General features: G+C 41.6%; 1 protein-coding gene across 2 annotated transcripts in view; it reads left to right on the top strand.

Moving 5' to 3' along the window:
• The window catches only part of LOC114646522 (hyaluronidase-4-like), a 53,374-nt gene that overhangs the window by 21,454 nt on the left and 7,476 nt on the right, over window positions 1–24,444 (top strand). For both annotated transcript variants that reach the window (XM_051929897.1, XM_028794748.2), the window contains exon 2: window positions 11,318–12,299. In XM_051929897.1, the coding sequence (XP_051785857.1) occupies window positions 11,340–12,299 (960 nt within the window). In that variant the 5' untranslated portion in view covers window positions 11,318–11,339. The remainder of the gene's footprint in view (window positions 1–11,317; window positions 12,300–24,444) is intronic.

Here is a 24,444-nt window from a genome sequence, read left to right on the forward strand (position 1 = left end):
CTTGTAAGGCATCTGTTTACCATGTATTTATAAACAGGCAGTACTGTTCCATCCATTTTCTGAATCTACGTAACCATTACAAAGATACCCAGATGTCAGTAGCACTGAGCCACACACGTAAAACACCCATAAGGCTTATTTAGAGAATCCAGCTATCCTACCACACATGTCTTCAGTATGTACAAAAAAAAAAGATATAATATATATATATATATATATATATATATATATATATATATATATATATAGACAACATGCAAACACTACAAAATACAATACTTTGATTTATAATAATTTATAATTGTACTATAATTACCTTCACGGAGACTAAAATTTATCCTGAACAAACACTTTGGTGTAAAGAGAGCTGCATTAGATATGTGTCGGGTTTTCAATGTCAGATTGTTTAAAGCGATAAGTGACCAGCAAGAAGCTGTGGAAGTTGGCAGTTTGTATAGGCAAGTGTCCCAGGAAACCTTCACAGAAGAGAGAGAGGCACACTGGCTACTGGAAAGGAAGTTGGCACACCTATGGAGAAGATAATAGGCCTTGTCTAACATGGTGCCACATATGTGAAACACACATGTACGCTAGCTGAACTGCAGAGGGAAACTGAGCAGAGGGGAAGGGAGCAGCAGATGAAAGTAGTGCCTGATCCTCCATTTGATGTGTGTGAGAGACTATGGCCATAAAACATGTTGTCCTGCAAATTGATGTGCTGCATCCAAGCTGTCCATTCAAGAGTAAGATTATTGAGGACTGGCAGGAGGCCAAATCTAACCCACACAACTACTAGAGAGTTGCACACCATTCCTGACTCATGGGAGTGGAACTATACTGTATCTTTTAAGGAACAGGGTATAACCTGAAGGCTCAGCTCTTCAGGACTACTGGGAGCTCAGAGTCCACTAGGGGGAGCTTTGCTGTGGCATCCTTGTCATGAAAGAAGAGTCACCCTGATCAAAAAAGTCATAACCTGGGAAGAGAGCTTTGAAGGTGTAACTAAACCTGGGGTTGGAGGAGTGTTGGAGTGAAGGCTCACTGGTGAGACAAAGAGACTATTGTTATAACAGAGAAAGATTTGGAAGAGGAGAAGGAAATGCTTGAAGAGTTACTTAAAAGGCAGGCATGTGAAGAAGTTTCCATCTCATGCACACAAGAGTTCCATCTCATATAGAAAGGCTTCTGTAGGGCAAAGTGTTCACTTTTTTTTTTTGTTCATTCAAAGTTCATGTTCTTCCTTTGTGGGACCTTCCCTTGTGTGTCTAAAATGAATGCATCATTGTTTAAATGTTGTGGCTCCAATGGCATTGTGCCCAGTGTGACGAGAGGCCACTAGGGCCCCCATGTTACATGCAATTCAGTGGAGGTTTGTCTCAATCAGTTGTTTCAAGTTTAACTCTCTTTCCCTTCCCCTCTCTCTCCCCCTCTTTTAATGCAATAAACCTTTACAAACTTTCCTTTTTCAAGTGACATTAAGTGAACCCATAAAATGAGATTCCAAATAAAGTACATAAAAAGGAGAAGAATGATACATGTTTAAATATTTTATTTTAAAAACGATTTTAATAAATGAAATATAGCTGTGGATTTTCAAACTATATGACATCACATTTTTGATGGTGGAAATGTCGGATTAATCTTGCTGTATGACATTGTGGAAACAAAGACTCACACATTATAATTGCTACTCTGTAATTTGTGGTTATTCAGAATTTAAGCTTAATTACACGAGGCACCCAAGTTCCATACATTTTGCAAACTACAAAATGGAAAAAAACAAAACTGAAACTCATATATACTCATTAAAACTACTTTTTTTACTATTCTAATAGTTATTATTTTGAGGATTTGGCAGGGTAAAAAAGACATTAGAGTCAAATAGAGTTTCTATATTTCCCATAGATACAAAGATAAACAAATGAAAATGCCAGCTAAATTAATCAGAAAATACGTACATGTAGCAAGTAAGATAGTGCATGGGAATGTTTTAAACTTTATATATCTTATACAGTGGTACCTCTGGTCACGACCGTAATTCGTTACAAAACTCTGGACGCAACCCAATTTGGTCGCAACCCGAACGTAATTTCCCCATAAGATTGTATGTAAATACAATTAATTCATTCCAGACCGTACGAACTATATGTAAATATATATTTTTTAAGCACAAAAATAGTTAATTATACCATAGAATGCACAGTGTAATAGTAAACTGAATGTAAAAACATTGAATAACACTGGGAAAACCTTAAACAACAGAGAAAACTAACATTGTAAGAGTTTGCGCTAGACACTTACGAACCGCTCGCTGTAAACACTTTTTTTATGAGTTTTAAGCACAGGGAAAAAAAATTAAATGCCACTTCTCTTGCGAAACTTTTCACACCATCCTCTACTGGCTTTAAATTCCTCACCTTTGCCACTCGATGAAGGATTTTTTTTCAGCAAATCGCCATGAATCTTCCTGGCTTTCTCACATATGATTGCCTTGCTTATGCTATCCCCTGCAAGTTGCTTCTCGTTCAACCACACTCGCAACAGTTTTTCCACCTCTTCCAACACTTGAGGCCTCTGCTTGGTTAACATTGTAACTCCTGTTGCAACATCAGCTGCTTTGTTAGGCCCTGTATATGCAAACAAAAGAAAATGGGAAAAGGAGAATGGGAAATCATTGGCGCATACGAACGTGCATAGGGAAACTGGCTGCCAGTGTTTTTGTTCGCCACCAGAGTGCATGGTCGTGAACAGATGCAATATTTTGGCAAACTTTTTGATCATAACCCAATTTGTACGTGTTTGGAAACGTTCGTGACCAGAAGTTCTACTGTATATAAACATCTACATGTGGAAGTGTGTGTGTGTCTGTCCAGCCGGGAAGTGAGAGGTGGAGTCGGGCCAAGGGCTCCATCTCTGAGGATACGCAAGTGAGGCAAGCACGTCAGCAAAGAAAAACTTCTGAAGAAAGAGTCACTCGCTTAGCAGCTAATACAGAAGCGAGGTGAGCACATTTGCAAAATGGTATCCCTTTAACTTTTCCTCCCGCCACTAAAACACAACTGAGGTGAGCATGCTGGCAAAAGGAAACCTCTGAAGAAAGACAGTCCCTTAGCCACTAATGCACAACAGATGTGAGCACGTTAGCAACACAAAACCTCTTAGGAGAGAGATGACCAGAATAGTCCCTTTCAACTACCTGACATCTCTGCATTTAAATTTTTTTTTCTGATGATTTAAATAGTTTCTAGGACCCCATACTTTTTACAGCACGGGATTACACAGCTAGTAGAGTATAATCCTGTTTGAACTGTAAACTGAAGATAAACATTTGATAACTCAGTAATAAGCCACACCCCAGGCAGCCTGCCCCTAAAGTTAAAGATAGGCTTCAAATGGGGGCACCGGTTAAAAAAAGTTCAAAAATACTTTTGAATTTCCCAGATATACAAAGTAACCTTCAAGGTTTCATGAAACGGAGTCTTCCACAAAGTCAAATATGATGAGGCCTCCTAAAACAGCTAGGGAGCTGGCCAGAGTCTTACCTGGTCTGCCCAGTAGCGTTTCACCTGGCTTCAGCCAGGCTCCTAAGAACATGCTGGCTTCAGCTGGAGCATGCCCAAAACTGGGGAGCTGGCAAAAAAAACTATACATATTACTAAAATAAAGCAAAAGTCGCTCAAGGAGAAGCGTCACCATCAAACACAGGGTTGTGCACAACAAGAGCAACTAAGAATCTTTATAAAAAAATGATTAATTAGAAAAATTAGAATAATACAAGAAAAATGCTCAAAAGATCTAAAATAGGCCAAAAAGAATTACCTAAAAGACAATCCTAAGCAAATAAAGTCTCAATACACAGTCCAGCTATCAGAATCCTTAAAAGAAAATGAAAAAATAAATTAAAAACAGAAAATCCAACCATAAAAAGTGATACAACTCCAACAAATGCTTAATGATTCCCACTCCTGACCTGTCTCACATAGTATAAATAGCTGGAGGGAGGGCTCAGGAGTGGTGATGTTAGGGTGGTCCCACCTCTTGGGACTCCACCTACAAAAAACAAGGAACATAACTACATTTGAAGCAACAGAACATAATTACAACATCTAATATGAAATCAACAGAAAAAACTTAAAGGTATGAAAGATAATAACTCAAAGGTACCATAAACAACAATAAAGTATAAACATAATTTCAACCCAATACATAACACTAGGGAGAGGATGAACATAAACCTTGGGCTTGAAATGACAAAACCCCATGAAAACTCTTTCAAAGGTCTTTTTAAAAAATGATCAAAAATTGCAGAAAGACAATAAAAAGGCAAAGAATAAACAAAAAGAACATTCCTAAACAAGCAAGCCAAGGCAAAGAAGACCAAATTGGTAAACAAAAGGCGAAAAATCTACAGTAACCTGAAAATCCAATCAAACTAAACACTCCTCATGTCACAAATCTCAATGAACCTCCGAGAGGTCTCATCCTGAAATTTAAAGGCAAAGTCAAAAAAACAGGCAATAAGACATAACCAGGCAATACAAGAAAAGAAAGCATACAATATCTAAATGAACGTAAGGTATTATATCAGCAGATCGGATAAGGTGCCTAGCAAAAGGCTGACCTTTTATGCTGGTTGTCTATCCCGTCAAGGTCACAACCTCAGAGACCCCACCCCTAGAGACAAGGGACACAAATGGTTTCTCTTAAAGAAATAGTCTACAAAGGCTACGAAGAATCTTTTTACAGCCTAAATCATGACTTTGGGGTTCCACCCACAGAAAACAAAGAATACAGGTATAGAGCATAAATGTGCATTATATACTGTACTGTAAATAAAAACAGAGAAAATAAAAAATAGGGAAATATCAGGGATTCTCTCTGTATAATAATTTTGGTAACAGTTGGTTTCCGAACCTATGTGTTTTTTGTCATCATGTTCTCATTCTGACATACTACTGGTTTATTTTACCAGGGGTGCTGCCATTTTGAAATTCTGTTGCCACAGCACATTGCACGTTGATGGGAGTGTGGCTTCCGGAAGTCATGTCTCTTGACGTTACCAGTGTAACTCTTTATACGCTGGTACCACATGTTTAATAGCATTCAAGACTGTTGGTACTTAATATAAAAAGATTGCGTGAGATTTAGGTGTGGCCTTATGTTTAAAGAATAATTGCAATCCTTCTCCTGACTTTCTCCTGGTTTTTGAATAGATTCTCAGATATCATGGTGTTGTCTCAGCACAAACAATTTTTAAGTTTTACAGTTCATCTCCTAGTCCATTCATTAACGTTGACTGCACAGTCTCTCCTTTAAAGCAGTACACCAAAATCCTCAGGTATCATGATTTTGTTGTGGTTTTGATATTTTCTCCACCATTTTTTGCCATTGCTATCGCCGTTTTTTGATTCCTGACATGTGGCATTGCCACAGCACGAAGCATGTAATATCATCATGTCGCTAGCTGGTGACATGAAGAAGAAAACCCAAATGCCCGAAGAAAGGCTACTCAAGTACCAGAAGAACATGAAAACTCCACACAGTCGTTTGAACTCAGGGCTCTGGTGTTGTGAGGGTGCAGCAGTGCTAACCACTGTGTCTCCAGATGCGCTGTGTTTATCACTAAAAACTAATTACAAGATTTTAATAGTACTGCTTTTCTACCCTTAGTTTGTGTAATTGATACCTTTAAACGTTTTGCATGAGTTTAAATGTTGCCTACTTATTTCAGGTTGCTAGATAACAAAGAACATTCTTACTCTAAAACAGAATGCTTGCAATTATTGTGTAAAAAAGTGGAAGGATTAATTTAAATTACTTTTAAAAAGTTTACTTTAAAGCCTAAATTTGTCAACCCATATCTGATGAATGTGATTACACAAGCGTAGCAGGAGCTCGCTGCACTTTCCAGTTTTTCCCACTAAGACAACTGACCTCAAACCAGATTTAAAAAAACTGTCAGTCAGCCATCTGCCCACATTGCCTGAAATCACAGGAATGGGATTCCGAAGACACAAATACCTCCTACCAAAATGAGAGCTGTGCACAGCGGTTAATCTAAACCATGTGCAAACTTTCGCATACTGACTGAAGTGAGGCACAGTCTACAGATTATCAAGCATGACATTTGTTTTTAAAATGATTAGAATGAATTCTGGTAGCCACTTTTATTAGCAAGTATCTACATCTGCATATGCAATTTTAACATCTATAGAAAAAAAAATCCAATTTTTACTTGTAAAATTATGGATCTGGATTGCTCAGATTAAGAAGCACATACACCAACATATGAAGCAAATGTATAAATCCGTAAAGTGCTCGTGTATGCCCTAAGCAGATATACAGTATTAGGTTAGTCATATGAAAATGTTTATGACAGCATCTATTGGCAGATGGTACAGTGATTAGTGCTGCTGCTGCCTCACATCTGCAGGAAACTGCGCTTAAATCCGAGGCCAGTCGGTGCCTGCTGTGCTTGTGGTGCCCACATGCAGTTTGTAGATTTCCTCGTGAGTCTACGTAGCATTTCCTCTGGGAACTCTGAATCACAAAGACCTGAAGGATCAGTTATTTGGTGACTCCCCATACATTTGATGGCTGACTGCCTATAGCTAACAGGGTAGGCTCTGTTCCCTTATAGCCTATATTTGTATGAAGTGGATTTAAAAATGGATGGATGGGAAATGCATTACCTGCTGTAAGTATAATAAACTAAATGTTGAATGTTTTCTTCATATTAAAACTTGCCTAAAAATTATACAAGTATGATGTGACTTTCAAATTGTATAAAGATGGCTTTATCTGAAGCCAAATTGACAAACAGTACTTTGAGTATTTGCTGCTGACATAAAGGCACACAAAGGACATAAGTGAATGACACTTTTGTCTTTCCCACCCACTTTCTTCTTAGGTCACATACCTGGAAGGAGAAGTCCTTTCCTTCACCTTTCTGACATTTTTGGGTTTTCTGGTATACAGTATGTCCTGATACCTAACACTTCTCCTGAGTGTGTCTTATCTGATACACTTTAAGGAAATCACTCCTAAAAAGAGAGCAAAATGAGATGTGAGACATCTGAAGATCTCACGAGGTGGAGCGATCTGTGACAACTATAAGTGCAGTCACAACCGAAAAAAGTTTTACGTCAAAAATAATTTCTGAGATGCAGTAAGTAATCATTTTTTTGGTGCTTCTACCTAATAAGTTAAAATGGCTTGAATTCATCAGAACCTGAATTGTGACAAAGGTGTTGTGGTCGCCTGATTTGGAGTGCAAGTACTTTGACCTCCGATAAGTTCATCCATCCATTCGCTTTCTGCAACATATTTAATTCAAATCTTAGTGACTCATTATACTCCCTGTGTCTGATGTGGTTGAAATAATCTCCAACCCTTGTGACCTTCAACCAGATTAAGTGGGTTCAGTAATGGATGGGTGGATTGATGCATGGATGGAGGTATGCATGGACAATTACATGTCACAACCTGCATAGCATACTTATGCAACAAGACCAAGTGAACTGTGATAACTACGCAGTAATGTTGAACAGTATAGATGAATGTTTTGAAGTGTTTAAGGCTGCTTCCTCATGGATCCAGCATCCTGTGTTTGAATCCCAAAGACGGTTGTTGTCTATATGAAGTTTTCTTGTTCTTCTCAGAGCTTTCTTCCCTAATAACATGTAGGCTAGGCTAATAGGTGATTCTAAATTTGTTCTGTGCAAGAGTGAGTATGGGAGTGGGCATGAGTGGACCCTGTGGTGGACTGGTGCCTAGTTCAAGGCTAATACCTGCCTTGTGCTAAATGATGCTTGTAGGTTCCGGCCCCTGGTGATGCTGTATTTACTGGGATGGCTTGAAAATGTTATATTATGTTAATATAGTGTACAATATAGGACTCTCTTGTGTCATCTCCAAGCTGAAATAACACAGGTCTTTTTACTTTTCATTTCTTCCCATTTTTTGTGGGGCAGATGTGCCTGATCAACCCTCTCTATACAGCTTGGTCTTGCACCTCCACTTGAATCACATTGTTTCCTTCACTTACTTCCATTTCCATAACTCTTGTGCCTACATATTCTTTGTCTGTCTTCATCACATGCCTATATCACGTCAACCTACTTTCCTTATACTTCCTTAGAATTCTCACCTACTTTTGTTGTATCTCTGATTGTCTCATTTCATATTCTTTGTCATTCTACACATCCATCTCAACATTCTCATTTCTGCCACATCCAACATCTTCTCCTGAGCTCCCTTTACTGTCCATGTCTAAGCTCCATACTTCACTGCTGGTCTTTCTACTGTCTTAAAACACTTATCTTTAATCTTCAGTGAACCCAAAATAAGTTAAAATTGATATTTCCTAAGAAATAAATAACAACAAAAAGAGAAAAACAACATCCAAGAGATAATACGGCAAACATTTCAAGGTAAGGCAGTTCTACTCAATAGTCATGACTCTAGACAATGGCAGCATGTCTTGTCACATTTTAATTAGCACCTCCAAACAAGAATTTCACTGTAGTATGTACACATGACAATTAAGATCCTATAAACCTAATAATTTATTGATAAGTAAGAAAACAAAAACTTTACAGCTCCTCCACAGTTTCATCAATCAATTTTGCTCTCTCTTTTGGGTGATGTGGCTACCCACTTGCCAAAACTTTAATTACCATTTACATTAAATCTCCTCCTACTTTCTCCTTCTTTCCTGTCCATATCATTTAAGACTTCCTCTATCTTATAAGATGTGTCCAGGAACAATTTCCTGAGTAAAGTCCCTACACACTGCTGGATCAGGACCAGTCTCTAAAACTCCTGGGGCTATCTGGATATTGTTTTTGGCAGCCACTCTAGTTATCCCTGAAGTTATAAGTTCCATTGTCTGTTTAAGTGGCTGGACATCACCAGGTCATCTGTCCAATATAATGGATAGCTGGGAGAAATATATTACATAGAGAGAAATCTTTCTGCCACTTAACAGTACTGAACACCTGGACTCTCACTGATCCATCATGTTATTTCCTCTAATACTCCATCTACTACTGATCTCAAAGTGTGCTACATAATTTTAAGGTATAATACACCCCTAATGTACATAGGCTGATTCCCTTGGCCAAACAGTAAAGGCTACTGCTAATAGAGAACTCTTGATCATGCTTATGACTGGATTCCTTTCCTGTACCGCATACGATTGCAACCCAGTATATATTAATTTGTTTAATTTGATTTAGAATAAAATGTTATTGTATTAGTCTATTCCTGTGAGAGAAGCCTCGAGTGTTTAATTACTAAATAAAGTACAGTATCCTGAGACCAAGGTTCTATTGTTGGTCTGGTCACTGTTTGTGTGGAGTCTGCATGTTCTCCACATGTTTGCATGTGTTTCCACTGACTTTCCATAGGTATTTGTGTGTTATTTGACATCTGTAATGTTGCCCAGTTTTTTAGTGTGATGGCCTAGCAAGCTTAGCTGTTGTGATGTGAGGTCTCAAACGTAACAAAATAGATGTGAGGCCTCCAAAATATAGCCACAGGCTAGGACATTCAGTGACTTTCACACCAGTTCAGCTACTCCCCACTGGTAACTGCTGACTTCCAGGTCCGCAGGCCCATAACAAGCAGAACTGGCAAAAGAACTAGAAATGTCCCAAAATAAAACAATTTTGCAAGGAGGAGGATTAGATAGATAGATAGATAGATAGATAGATAGATAGATAGATAGATAGATAGATAGATAGATAGATAGATAGATAGATAGATAGATAGATAGATAGATACTTTATTAATCCCAAGGGGGAATTCACATATCTCCAGCAGCAGCATACTGATACAAAAAAACAATATTAAATTAAAGAGTAATAAAAATGTAGGTAAAAACAGACAATAACTTTGAATAATGTTAACATTTACCCCCCAACCCCAACAACCCACGGGGTGGAATTGAAGCTGCTCCTCTTTCTGGAGATGACACTGTTTAGTGGATGCAGTGGATTCTCCATAATTGATAGGAGCCTGCTGAGCGCCCGTCGCTCTGCCACGGATGTCAAACTGTCCAGCTCCATGCCTACAATACCATAAACCATTGGCTTGTGCACAAAAGAGTAAACAATGAATATTTATTAATTGTGAGATTTATAAACAAAAATGCAAAAAAAATGCAAAATGCTCAACAGAGCAAAAACTGGCAATAGGGTTTGCCTAAAAATGCAGTCCACAGCAAACAAGTACAAATACACAATCTGTAGGCAGAATCCAAGAAAACAAAGCAAGAAAATGACATAAAACAGTAAATTCAAATTTACAATTCGAGCACAATCTCAATGAAACACTGCTGAGTTTCTTTCCTGACTGAATGTAAAGCCAAAAGGGGGACCCAGCAGCAGTATTGTAGAGTGCAGTAGAGTGGCCCCAACTCCTGTGGCTCCATCCACAAATTACATGGAATAGCCACACATTTACAGTAAAGTTGCAGGGTGAAATTACTAAATCATAGACCAACATAAAATAAATTGTATAAAAACATGAAAATTGATTGTTACAACTGAGAATCTCAAAACATGTACTGTAAGTCCCAAAACCACTTCCCAAAATGGCCACTTGGGGGGACTGATTTCCCATTAAACTCCAGCTAGGTTTTAAGGCAAGAACAAAATCTAAAAAAAGTTTATTCTCACAAAATGCTTTGTTACCCTATCAAGCTCTGATGAGCACAGAATGCATAAAAAAATTGCCAGCAACACAATGCATTCCAAATGAACAAAGTCCCAATACACGTGTAGTCAAAACATAGAGCACAGGTTCAAACTATTCAAAAAATGAAAAAGCACAGAAAATCACAGTAACTCATCAAACATAAGAAAGACAACTTATATAGACAAAATCAAAAATAAAGAGTGATACACATAATCAACATAAATAAAAGAATACAAAATGAACAAAGGAGACATTAATCTGAATCCCAGCAAGAGGAGGGACCACTGGCTGAAATATAACAATAATAATTCAAAAATGACAATAAAAAACAAATAAATACAAGCCTGGGAGCTGTTACATAACACTAGTCCTGCTGGGATAGGCTCCAGCTCCATGTACCACAATAATAAAAAAGAGCAGATTTAAAAATCAATGAACAGATGCAGTTTGCAAATTCTCTTATGCTCATATGGTGTTTTGCAGTTTCCTTATTTAATAGGCTAAAAACATTTTATTATATATATTTGTGAGATGTGTATTTGGAACTTTATTACCATTTGACTTTTTTATGAAGATAACTGACAGTAAATTGTGTTCTTGTTGCTGTCTTTTTTAGGCTGAATAAAGAATGGTTGGAAATGAATACCACAATGAGAAGCACAACATCTCATCTCTCCCCCAACCAGCCTCTTCCACATGTTCTCATCTGCTCATGTCTGGTGGTACTTATTGCATCCTCATTTGCACTGAAACCTGCTATGTTGCCTTTAATTGGGCGAAAGCCATTTATTGCTGCCTGGAATGCACCTATAGACCTCTGCACTAGAAAATACAACATAAATGTGAACCTGAAAATGTTCCACATTAATGGAAGTCCCAGAGGCACACTGACTGGCCAAAAGGTTACCATATTTTATGCAAACAGACTGGGATACTATCCTTTTTATAGTGAGCAAGGTTTACCTGTGAATGGTGGTCTTCCACAGAACTTCAGCTTGCAGCATCATCTGAAGAAAGCTGAAGAGGACATTAAGTTTTACATTCCAGCTGTAAATTTCAGCGGGTTGGCCATTATAGACTGGGAATGTTGGAGGCCACAATGGACAAGAAACTGGCACAAAAAGGAAATATATAAAAGGAAATCCAGAGAACTTGTTTCTAAAACATACCTTAACATTTCAGCTGAAGAACTTGAATACTTAGCCAGGATAAGCTTTGAAAGAAGTGCAATGGAATTCATGAGAAGGACTCTAGAGCTTGGTATTAGAAAGCGACCTGGAGTTCTTTGGGGATACTACCTCTATCCAGACTGCCATAATTACAACATTCATGAACTAAACTTCACGGGATCTTGTCCCATGTTGGAACGCATTAGAAATGATGAGCTTCTTTGGTTGTGGAACAGCAGTACAGCTCTTTACCCATCCATAGCTATTAAGAAAGTGCATGCAGATAGCATCAAAAACCTGCATTTCTCCCGCTTTCGTGTCCTGGAATCTTTAAGGGTTGCTTCAATGACTTCCATGGAGTATGACCTTCCAACATTTGTCTACACTCGTCTTGGGTATCGAGATGAATCGCTTACTTTTCTTTCTACAGTAAGTTTATTACAGAAAGATGTAAGTCTCTGAGGGTGTTTCTTGTTGACCCTTTCCCGTGGTGCTGTACTTCAATATTTCATAAACCATTCAAGGTCTCTTTTTTCACAATTCGTCCTGGGTTTTTATGCTTATATTTACAACTGAATGTTTTTTATGATTTTATTGATTTGCGTTTTAGGCGTCTCATACCAAAGACATAATAGAAGATCTACAGCAATCTTTTGAAAATCACAATGCCACACATGGACTTGCTAAACATGTCAGCAAGAATGTGTACATGTGACAGTTCTCAGGATGTACACATTGTTGTGCAGTTATGGTACATTTCTATCGTTTGATTGTTGTTTATATACGTTTCTTTAGCTGGGATTCTTCTTAGGATGGAAGATGGGAACAACATCATGATATTACATAGTGAACACAGCCAAGCAGTATGATGGAAATGTGATGTCACAGTGACCATTCATCTCTTGGGTATTGAAGGCAGGGAAAAGGAGACTCAGAACAAGGGTAGTGCTGGGAGTTCACAGATAATCAGTCAGTCATTGTCCAACCCGCTATATCCTAACGCAGGGTTACGGGGGTCTGCTGGAGCCAATCCCAGCCAGCACAGGGCACAAGGCAGGAACAAAACCTGGGCAGGGGCGCCAGCCCACCACAGGGCACACACACACCAAGTACAATTTAGGATCACCAATGCACCTAACCTGCATGTCTTTGGACTGTGGGAGGAAATCCACGCAGACACGGGGAGAACATGCAAACTCCACACAGGGGGGACCTGGGAAGCGAACCCGGGTCTCCTAACTGCGAGGCAGCAGCGCTACCACTGCGCCACCGTGTCACCCCCTGCACAGGTAATGTTTATTGTTATTATCTGCACCATTTTGTATCATTGATCACGGTGTTTCCACTTCGGAGGTGCTGGGTCGCTATGCCTTTGTGTGATTAACACGTACAGTATGTGGTGCACGTGAGCTATGACTCATGATGTGACTGTGGCCTTGTTTTATTAGATTGCCTTGACATTTTATGCATGTCCACAAATTCTTTAAAATAAAGGAAAGGCTTTGTGAAAGACTTACTAATTATACAAAATAAAAATGAGATTTAGGATTGCGCTTTTGACTAGTTTCAGTTTTGCTCTAAGCATGTCAAGATGAAAGGCAATGAAGGCAAGATGAACGTGAACTTAGAAAAACTGTTGCAGAAGGTTCCTTACTATTTAAATAGCCTTTTCTTAAATAATTGATATGAATTGTAGAGTTTTTTTTTAATTATTTATGCAGAATCTTGGATGCTATCAATGTTGTGGGAGTCCTTAAGTGGTCACAGAGGTGATTACATTTCAACCAGCACTCACATCAACTATGAGACTGTCAAGCTGCCAACAAAACGAACAGTGAGGAAAATGTGGAAGCTAAGTGGTGCTGTGATGGCATTACCAGCAAAATGCTAAAATATAAAAGCATTACTAGAAATAGTTAAACAATAAAAAATAATGCACCCAAACTAATCCGTGTTTCTGAAAACTAACATTCATAATAGTTTTCAGTTTCAAATTTTGTGTTGTCCTGTAAAATTTGGGTATTAATCTCTGTTACAAGTGTACTGACCTTTGCCATATCCTGATAATTCTTCTGAAATTCCCTTTATAACTAAATAACAAAATCCTTCCTTAAACTGCCTGATATGACTTGCATGGTGTTATATTTTGGAATTTTATCTCTTCTGTCTAGTTGTCATGGTAACCTTTCCCATTGTTAGGGACTGTGGTGTCCAGCTTCATCACTTACTGGTAATGGCAGCGGTGGGTTTAAATAGCCACCCAACTTCACTATGTCCATGGATAAAAGGAAACTCTGCTAAATCTATTACAAATAATTCTTGTCTTCCGAATTAATATCATGAGTTCTGGATGTTTGGTTTGTTCTTCTGATATTGATTTTCATCTTGCTCTTTTGCTTTGTTGTTTTAGCACTTTTCAAACTCCTGGTTTTGAGCTTTTTCTGTTTCGCATCTCTCTTCTGGTTTGCTTTTAAAAATCTTGTCTCTTTCCCAACATTAAAACGGGTAATTCCCATTGATAAGGCATTATAAGTGCCTAATTGTCACAAACAACTGGCATCTAAAATGAATAAATAAAAATATTAATAAACATGTCATTGAGTTGCTTGGTTTTAACCATTAACAGTGAGACAAATAATGTGAATGGACAACACTTTGTTCCAAATTCTAGATGGTTGTAACACTAGTGTAAAAAAATAGAAAACTACTGGCAGAATTGTGTGGAGTTCACAGAAGCTGGCTTCACCTCTGACTTGTGGGTTCTGCTTCACGCTCCCACTTCACTTTTGGGAGATCTTGAACCCGACACCGTCAGTAATGTAACCGGATGAGCTGGACAGTGAGGACACAACCAAGCAAGGGGATGGTGCAAAAAGGTGCAAGTGCTATTATTTAAAAAAAAAAAAAAAAAAGAGTTCAAAATATAGTGCGGTGCTCCAAATGTCATTAGATAAATAATCCATTACAAACAGGGTGAAACAGTGGAGGTTAAAATCCAATAAATACATCTTTTAAAAGCGAGGTTAAAACAATGGCTGGAAGCAATCCTTTAAAAGCAAGACCCAGTTCCTTCTTCTGCTGGTGGCTCCCCTGCTTCTCTCATCCAGGCTATGCACCAGGGGAGTCGCCCTACCTGCAGCTGAGCTTCTTCCGCTACTGGTCTGGGAGCTTCCTGATCCCTGGCTTCGTTCAACTCTCACCAGACTGAGACTTGGGTTCCCCAGCGACCAGGGTGCTTACGCTGGGTCTTCCCACCTCCTGAGCCTCCAACTCCCGCTACGAGCCAACCACCTTCCTGTCACTCCTGCTCCTCACAAGTGCTCAGCAGGATCAACCACTACTTGCTGCCCCCGAGAGTCAGCCTAACACTCCTGAGGGGCTCTTCCATGCTGCTGCCTGCTCTCTCTCTCTCTCATGTGCACTGGCTTTCGGCTTCCAGCTTCCTCTTCTTCCACTAACCTCCATTCACTTTCTCAATCTTTTTTTCTTCGCTCCTACTATATGGGGACGTGGCACAGGTGTGGTGACTAGCAGTTCCCGGCATCAATTGCAGATGCGGATGATTCCTCACCTGTGCATATAAGCAAGAAAACGCCCGCAGCACGTTATGTTCGAGAGCCACTCCGGCCACACTACTACACCCCCTCTTTAAGCCGCAAGTGTGGCGATTATCTATTTAAAAACTGGCCTTTTCTACTAAGCCATGGACCCACTATATCACACACAGCTGGCATTGGCACTTCTCTAAATAAGTGTGGCAACACCACATTGGCGGTAAAAAAGCTGAAATGGCAACACCCTTGAACAGTGGTAGGAAAACTGACACAACGAAAAAAAAAATCAAAAATATATATAATATTTAAAGCAGGTTTAAGCTGGACCTTAACTCTTGTCAGTTAGAGGCCGGAGAGAAGAAGGATGGAGCAATGGCAAGTGAAGAGGGCAATGTTTGGTGCTGGACATTTGTTGTAGATATGCCACCCCACTAGGCAGATGGGAACAGAAAACACATTTAGGGTTGCAGAGATTTTGTATTTTTGTGTTATCACTTTACTGATCTCTACCTTGTCACTAACAAGTGACTGATTTTAAAGTTATATTTATTCTATTTTTAAAAATTTAAAAACATTTTACATTTTTATTTTTATTGTTATGAATTTGATTAATTACTTTTTATGTTGCTATTTTGTTTTCATAGTCCACACCATTTTACAATCTTAAGATATGAGTGCCACCATTATCTCTCTATTATAAAAAGAAATCCTGTCCTGGAAAGCAAATGTGGCAATACGTGATCTTCTCGGAAGACATTTAAAAGACCCGCCAGACAAAAGAGACCTGCCACGGTGTGTCTCACGGGAACATAGAACGAGAGTCTTGCAAGACTCATCCTACTCACAAACAATATCAACAAATAGGACCACGGGCAAAAAAAACAAATCAGTAGTGTAAAGGCAGACATGCAGCACACACAGCTCCAGGGCTCTCAGTGCATATAAAGTGTATAAGGTCAATACGGTAGAAATAAATAGGGTAGAAATGAAACGTCGACATTAGACATTCCCAGCACACCCTCACAACACGTTTGGGCCTACCAGGCCTGACCGGCATCCTCCCCCACCATCGGAGCCAACTCACCACCAGGTGGTGATCAGTTGACAGCTCCACCCCTCTCTTCACCCGAGTGTCCAAGACATGTGGCCACAGGTCCGACGACACAACCACAAAGTCGATCATCGAACTGAGGCCTAGGGTGTCCTGGTGCCAAGTGCACATATGAACACCCCTATGCTTGAACATGGTGTTCGTTATGGACAATCTGTGACGAGCACAGAAGTCCAATAACAAAACACCACACAGGTTCAGATCGGGGGGGCCATTCCTCCCAATCACGTCCTTCCAGGTCTCACTGTCATTGCCCACGTGAGCATTGAAGTCTCCCAGCAGTACGAGGGAGTCCCCAGAAGGTATGCCCTCTAGCACCCCCTCCAGGGACTCTTAAAAGGGTGGGTACTCCGAACTGCTGTTTGGTGCATACACACAAACAACAGTTAGGAGCCATCCCTCCCCCCCGAAGGCGGAGGGAGGCTACCCTCTCGTCCACGGGGGTAAACCCCAATGTACAGGATCCAAGTCAGGGGGCAATAAGTATGCCCACCCCAGCTCGGCGCCTCTCACCGGGGGCAACTCCAGAGTGGTAGAGAGTCCAGCCCCTCTCAAGGAGATTGGTTCCAGAGTCCAAGGTGTGCGTCGAGGTGAGCCCGACTATATCTAGCCGGAACTTCTCAACCTCGCGCACAAGCTCAGGCTCCTTCCCCTTCAGAGAGGTGACATTCCACGTCCCAAGAGCCAGCTTCTGTAGCCGAGGATCGGACTGCCAAGGTCCCCGCCTTCGGCCACCACCCAACTCACACTGCACCCGACCTCCTTGGCCCCTCCCATAGGTGGTGAGCCCATGGGAAGGGCGACCCACGTTGCCTCTTTGGGCTGTGCCCGGCCGAGCCCCATGGGTGCAACCCCGGCCACCAGGCGCTTGCCATCGAGCCCCACCTCCAGGCCTGGCTCCAGATTGGGGCCCCGGTGACCCGCGTCCGGGCAAGGGAAAACGCCGTCCAAATTTTTTATTCGTCATAGGAGGTTATATTGAACCGCACTTTGTCTCATCCCTCACCTAGGACCAGTTTGCCTTGGGTGGCCCTACCAGGGGCATAAAGCCCCGGACAACAGAGCTCCTAGGATCATTGGGACACGCAAACCCCTCCACCACGATAAGTTGGCGGTTCGAGGAGGGGATCCTATGGTTTACCTACTTTTATTCCCTTACGGAGACATTGGCTGGCACAAAGATTTACAACATGTTCCCGATTAAAGAACCGCCAAGCGAATAAGGCATACTCAATGCCAATTTTACGTGTACAGATTAGCAATGAGGAATACATTTAGTATTTTGCACTCCAGCGGAAAACTATTCCAACAGTACGTCGTAGATGTGTATGTTGAAACAGAGGGCGCGCGTCTCAACTATCTCAGATTACATCAACAAGATCTGCGCGTGGAACAATACAAAGGACTACCTGACGCACTGCAAGCAAACGCTGAAAATACCAACGTACATGTAGGCAAAATAATCATATTACCGTCCACATTTCCACGAAGTCCAAGATACATGCAACAAAACTATCAGGATGCCATGGCCATAATAAGTAAATTCGGAAAGCCTGATTTATTTATCACTTTCACATGTAATCCTGCTTGGCCGGAAATTCTACATGCACACTGCGTCTTTCAAGAAGTACTGTATTTATTTCTTCTTGATTTCTGAATTCCTTTCTCACCGTTTTCTGTTCCTATTCGGCGGTCGTGGGATAGTTGTTCAATAATGCTTTTGTTGATTACTTTATGTTCAGGTATTGATTGCTATGGTCGGCGTTTTTTGGGATGTATGACATGCTGAGGGAAGGGTGTGGTTTTTAAAAAGCACGCTGTATGGAGAGTTGGTTAAACAGAGTTCAAAATAAACAGCATTCGAAAGGTTATTCTGAGTGTGTCGCTACTTCAACCTGAAGAACATTACAATTGGCGAACGAGGATGGCTGAAAAAGTTCCGTTTGTTTCACTGCCACCCCCGAGCCTTTCTTGCCTCAGCCGGGCGAAGCGCCTGTTCCGTGGGACTGATGGAAGTCTTCATTTCAAACGTACCTGCTTGCGGTGGGTTTGGACGCAGTTGCTAGTGCTAGAAAAAGAGCCATTCTCCTGCATTGCCTCGGCCCAGAAGGACTCCACGTCTTCCAGACTCTCGGCAACGCTGACACATACGAAGCCGCCATTGGGCTCCTTGACGGGCACTTTACAAAAAAGCAGAGCGTCCTTTTGAAACAGCTATAGTTCTGTCAGCGGACACAACATGCTGGTGAGTCTATTTCGCAGTACGTGACTGACTTAAAAAGTTTAGCCAAGTCTTGTAAATTTGGCCTTCTTCATGATGAAATGATTAAAGTCCAACTAATTGAAAAAAATTCTCTAACTCTGGTTCGTGAGCGGCATTTTTTGGTGGATGATGACTTGACACTCCGTAAAGCTATTGCGTGCCAAATTGAATCAGCTTCTCAATGTGCACATAAAATAGCTGAAACACAGATGCCTCCTGCGAATCCTTTAATTGCTGTTCAGACAGTGAATGAGCAACAGGGCGCGGAGTGTAACTGTGCATCAGACTGTCAGTCTCAAGCATCAGTACAGCAGATGAGACCTCATACAGCTCTGTCGTGTCAGCGCTGTGGCAATTGAGGTTCTACTAGACATGTGTCTCGTGCCATGGACTGCCCTGCATGAGGACAAATATGTAGGCGGTGTCGAAATTCCAATCATTTTGCAAAATGGTGTAGGTCAGCGCCAGACCCAGGAAATGGTAACTGTACACAGCGAAAACAATGCTCTGCTGAGTCTTCCCCTGCAGTTATTCACACAGTCTGTTTCTCTCTACCCGGGTTTCGTTCCTGTGCCGTGTACATGGATGATGTTTGCATTCCTCTTCTGCCTGACAAAGGAGCTAAAGTGTCACTTCTAAACATGGTCACCTGTACAACATTCTTATCGTGCTTACCACTTCAGCCACCTAACCTTTCCCTCTACGGATATGGCAGTTCCAGAATTGATGTGGTGGGTATTGTGCGCTGTACTGTAATGTATGGCAAAAACATTGCGTCTGATTTTCCTTTCCATATCACAAGACAAGGTAGCAATATTTTGGGCCTGGACTTGTTCACCAGACTAGGGTTCACACTACTGGACAGTGATGGGTTAACTATTCTGAATGTGACATTACTGTGGCATCAGAAATGGCCTACCCTGTTCACTGGCTTAGAACATCTTAACGCATTTACGCACAAGCCCCTGCTTAATATAAGTGTCACCCCTGTTATTCAACCTCTGCGGCGTGTGCCCCTAGCCTTGCGGGATGCTGTCACAACAGAACTACAACACCTCCTGACAGATGGCATTATAGAGCCAATCCACACCTCCCTCTGGATATTGAATTTGGTTATAGCAGAAAAAAGTCAGGAGGGCCTCGGTTATGTGTGGATTTAAGGGCAGTAAATCAGGATATCATCCCTGATCATTACCCCTTACCAACCATCGAAGAGCTCACCACTCACTTCCATGGCTCAAAGGTTTTTTCAAAACTCGACCTTCGTCAAGGTTATCTTCAAGTTCCTCTGCACGAGAACAGCAGAGATTTGACTGCATTCACCACCCACATTGGAATTTTTTGTTATACCAGAATGCCATTTGGCCTGTGTTCTGCTCCCAGTTGTTTCCAAAAAATAATTCCCACTATCCTGGCAGGAATTCCAGGGGTGGTTGTTTACTTGGATGACATTGCAGTCCATGGCCCAGATAATGCTGTCCATGATGAACGTCTGCAAGCAGCCTTTGCAGCTCTTAGCCACCACAACCTTACTTTAAATGCAGACAAGTGCCTGTTTGCTGCACATGAAGTGGACTTTATTGGGTTCTGCTTGTCAACTCAAGGTTTATCACCCCTTCAGTTGAAATGTGGAAGCCATTCAGAGTGTTCCAGAACCTACTTCAGCTTCACAGTTGGCCTCATTTCTGGGGATGAGAGGGTACTACATGAGATTCATGCCACATACTCTACACTCACTACGCCCCTTCGGCAGCTGCTTAAAAAAGAGGCATCCTGGAGTTGGTCGGCGGACTGTGCAGAAGTCTTTTGCAAACTTAAAGAATTGCTTACTACTTCACCAGTCTTGGCACATTTTAATGTGGACAGTCCAGCTATTGTAACTTTTGATGCATCTGCTTCTGCAGTAGGTGCAGTTCTTTCACAGATGCAAGATGGAGTGGAGAAGCCTGTGGCTTTTGCTTCCCGTGCATTGAGCCCTGCTGAACAGAAATTCTCAGTAGGGGAAAGGGAGGCACTCGCATGTGTATGGGCCTGTGAAAAGTGACATACCTACCTGTACGGGCATCCATTTACTTTACGAACTGACCACCAGGCCCTAACATCTTTGATGTCCTCTGCTGGTTCAGATCACAGGCTTCTGCACATGCACCGGTGGGGTGAGCGTCTCCAGAGGTGCAATTTTAAGTTACAGTTTACCCCAGGATGGAACAATGTAGTGGCTGATTTGTTGTCACGTTCTGTTTTTCATCCCCCTACCACTATGCAAATTGATAGATAGATAGATAGATAGATAGATAGATAGATAGATACTTTATTAATCCCAATGGGAAATTCACATCATGAGGAGGATCTGATTCACTTGCATTTGCACTCTCCACTCCAAGATATGGTATCACTCCAGGAGCTTACACAAGAATCTGCATTGAATCCAGTTTTCACAGTCCTATGACAGTATATTGCTAATGGCTGGCCATTGGAAGTGCCACCTAATCTCCAGTCTTACATCTGATTTAAAGATGAGCTTTCATGTTGGAATGAGACTTGTCTAGCTTGTGGACATCGCACGGTTGTGCCCAGCAGCCTCAGGGGTCGGGTCCTGGCCATGGCTCATCAGGGCCACCTCGGAATTGTGAAACTAAAGCAACTCTGCAGGGAAATAGTCTGGTGGCCTGGCATTGACTGAGACTTAGAGGAGCTGGTGCGTAACTGTGCACCATATTTAATAAACAGTAAAACTGGGCCCCCACCAATGCCTCCTCTCCAACCCTTGGCCTGGCCTTGGCAACACATTCAAGTTGATATCTGTGGTGAATTAAAAGGTGTGCCGCATCACCAGCGCTTCTTGGCAGTAGCATATGACCTCCATGCAAAGTGGCCAGAGGTCATTCCCATAGGCTCAGTCACAGCAGAGACCCTCATTGGTTTCCTGGACACACTGTTTGCTTTCTGGGGTTTACCAAAACGCATTACAACGGATAATGGTCCACAGTTCACATCTGCCGTGTTCACTGATTTTGTCCAAAACTGGGGTATATGCCATGTGTAAAAGGTGCTATATAGCGCCTGACCCGGCACAGACTCAGGCAGAGGCGCGTACTTAAATAAATACTTTTTTATTTCTCTTCAGCCGTGGGGCACGCCTTCCCCGTGTCCCACAGGCCCAACACAGTCCCAAATACACTCCCAAATAGCACAACAAACCACACTTCTTCTCTCCCACCACTCCACCACAAGCTTCATCCTCCTCCCTCCCAACTCTGGCTCTCTGAGTGGTGGTGGCTGGCCCTTTTTATATCCCACCCGGAAGCGGTCCAGGTGTTTGGCCACCTGGTCCTAATTGCCCTTCCGGGTGGGGCTGAAGGTATGACCAGCCAGGCTGCTGACTCCACGCAGCTCCCCCTGGCGGCCATCCGAGCCCCCAACCAGGCTGTGTAGGACTCCATCTCCCATGGAGCCATGCGCCGGGTTGGGGAATCATTGGCTGCCAGGGAGGTGTGATTTGAATGTGGTGACTGAAGCGGCTTGCCTAACCACTAAAGGTAAGGAGTTCCAGAGCTTGGGTGCACAGACAGAAAAAGCCCTTTCACCACGAGCTTTAAAACATGCCTTGGGAACGGTTAGGAGCAGCTGATCTGCGGATCTAAGAACACGAGGGGGATTGTGACGATGGAGCAAGACACTCAAGTAGGCAGGGGCTAGACCATTTAGTGCCTTATAGGTTAAGAGGAGTATCTTAAAATCAATTCTGAAGCTAACCGGCAGCCAGTGTAGAGTTTTTAAAATCGGTGTAATGTGTTGGCTTCTGCTGCTTCCAGTTAAAAGTCTTGCAGCCGCATTTTGAACCAATTGGAGTCTCGAAAGAGTGGCTTTACTAATACCATATAGGCAGGAATTAGAATAGTCGAGCCGGGACGTAATGAATGCATGGATTACTGATTCCAGGAGGTGGTAAGGCAGAATTGGTTTGAGTTTGGCAATTCGCCTGAGATGGAAAAAGCAGGATTTTACTGTGCTGTTGACTTGAGCATCCATTTTCAGGACCATATCCATTTTGATTCCAAGATTGGAAACAGACGAAGTTACTGGAATGGGAAGAAAGTCGAGGTCAAGGGGTAGGGTCTGTTTGCGGTCGGGACTAAAAACAATGACCTCGGTTTTTGAATCGTTCAGGTGAAGGAAGTTTACAGCCAGCCAGTCCTTAATGTCAGATAAGCAGTTGAGAAGAGGTTTAGTGGAGTCAGTTGACTTGAGGGAGAAATAAATTTGGCAGTCATCAGCATATAGGTGATACGAGATTGCATGTTTTCTAAAAATTGCACCTAAAGGCAGGATGTAAATTGAAAAAAGTAGTGGCCCCAAAATGGAACCCTGGGGGACACCACATGGGAGTGGGACTGATTCAGATGAAAAATCATCTAGCATGACTCTAAGAGTCCTGTTGCAGAAATATGACCTGAACCAGTCGAGGGCTAAGCCAGATACAGCAACCCAGGATTCGAGTCGGGAGATCATGATGTCATGGTCGATTGTGTCGAAGGCAGCAGATAAATCGAGAAGAACCATAATCACGTAGAGTCCTGAGTCCAATGCCAAAAGGACATCATTTAGGACACATAAATGCGCGGTTTCTGTGCTGTGTTGGGGCCTAAAGCCTAAAGCCTGACACTTTATATATAGTTTGTCATTTTTTGTCGCTGCGCTGAAAGGATTTTCAGGATGGATGACGTAATCTTCCATCCGTTCATCGGCTTCAAAGTATTTGGCTGCTGTCCAAGTCTTTATATACTGTCTTCTCCACGTGTATGCCCAGGTTCCAAACAAGGAAAGGAGAGGATTCAATTTCATCTCTAGCATACAGAAACAGTACAATGCTCATTTTTGTAGTTGTACCTTCTCCCTTCAAATGCTTACCTAGCAGTTCTAAATGCTGAGAGCCCCTTTGTGCTAACTTTAGCCTGGCCTATACATGTGCGTGGATTTTTAAACTAATTTTTGTACAGAGCACAGTGACATTAAACTTACATTCTTATTACATATGGTCTTCGTCTTTTGGGAAGTATGACATGTTGAGGGAAGGGTGTGGTTTTAAAAAAGCATGCTGTATGGAGAATTGGTTAAACAGGGCTCAAAATAAACAGCATTTGAAACGTTATTCTGAGTGTGTCGCTACTAAAGAACATTACAGAGTTACTATTATTTATAATGGTAGTGGGTCATGTTGGGACACAATATTTTGCTGCTTCAATGACCCCCTCCAGCTTTGACGACTGAGCTTGATTTGACAAAGGGGACCCAACCCCTGCCCTGACAATCATGTTCGATTCACCCCGTGGTGAGTTGCAAAGACATTTGCATGGGAAAAAGTGGGTCACAACACCAAAAAGGATGAGAAACACTGAATTAGATCATTTGGGAAAGAGACTAATGCCAATTTAAAGTGCAGCAATTTGGCTTAGTATCATTTATCAGTATTTCCTAGTTAGAAAGTTAATATTGATCAAATTTACTGATGTATGGATCAATTAGGTTGAAATTATACTATGCATTAATATACATTTTAGAAATATCTATATTTTATAGCATATAGGAAGTGATTTTGTATTGGGAGTAGAGAGAGAGCAAAAACCCCAGGGAAGCATTTGATTA

The sequence above is a fragment of the Erpetoichthys calabaricus genome, chromosome 1 (genome assembly GCF_900747795.2).
Source record: "Erpetoichthys calabaricus chromosome 1, fErpCal1.3, whole genome shotgun sequence".
Taxonomy (NCBI): Eukaryota; Metazoa; Chordata; class Cladistia; order Polypteriformes; family Polypteridae; genus Erpetoichthys; species Erpetoichthys calabaricus.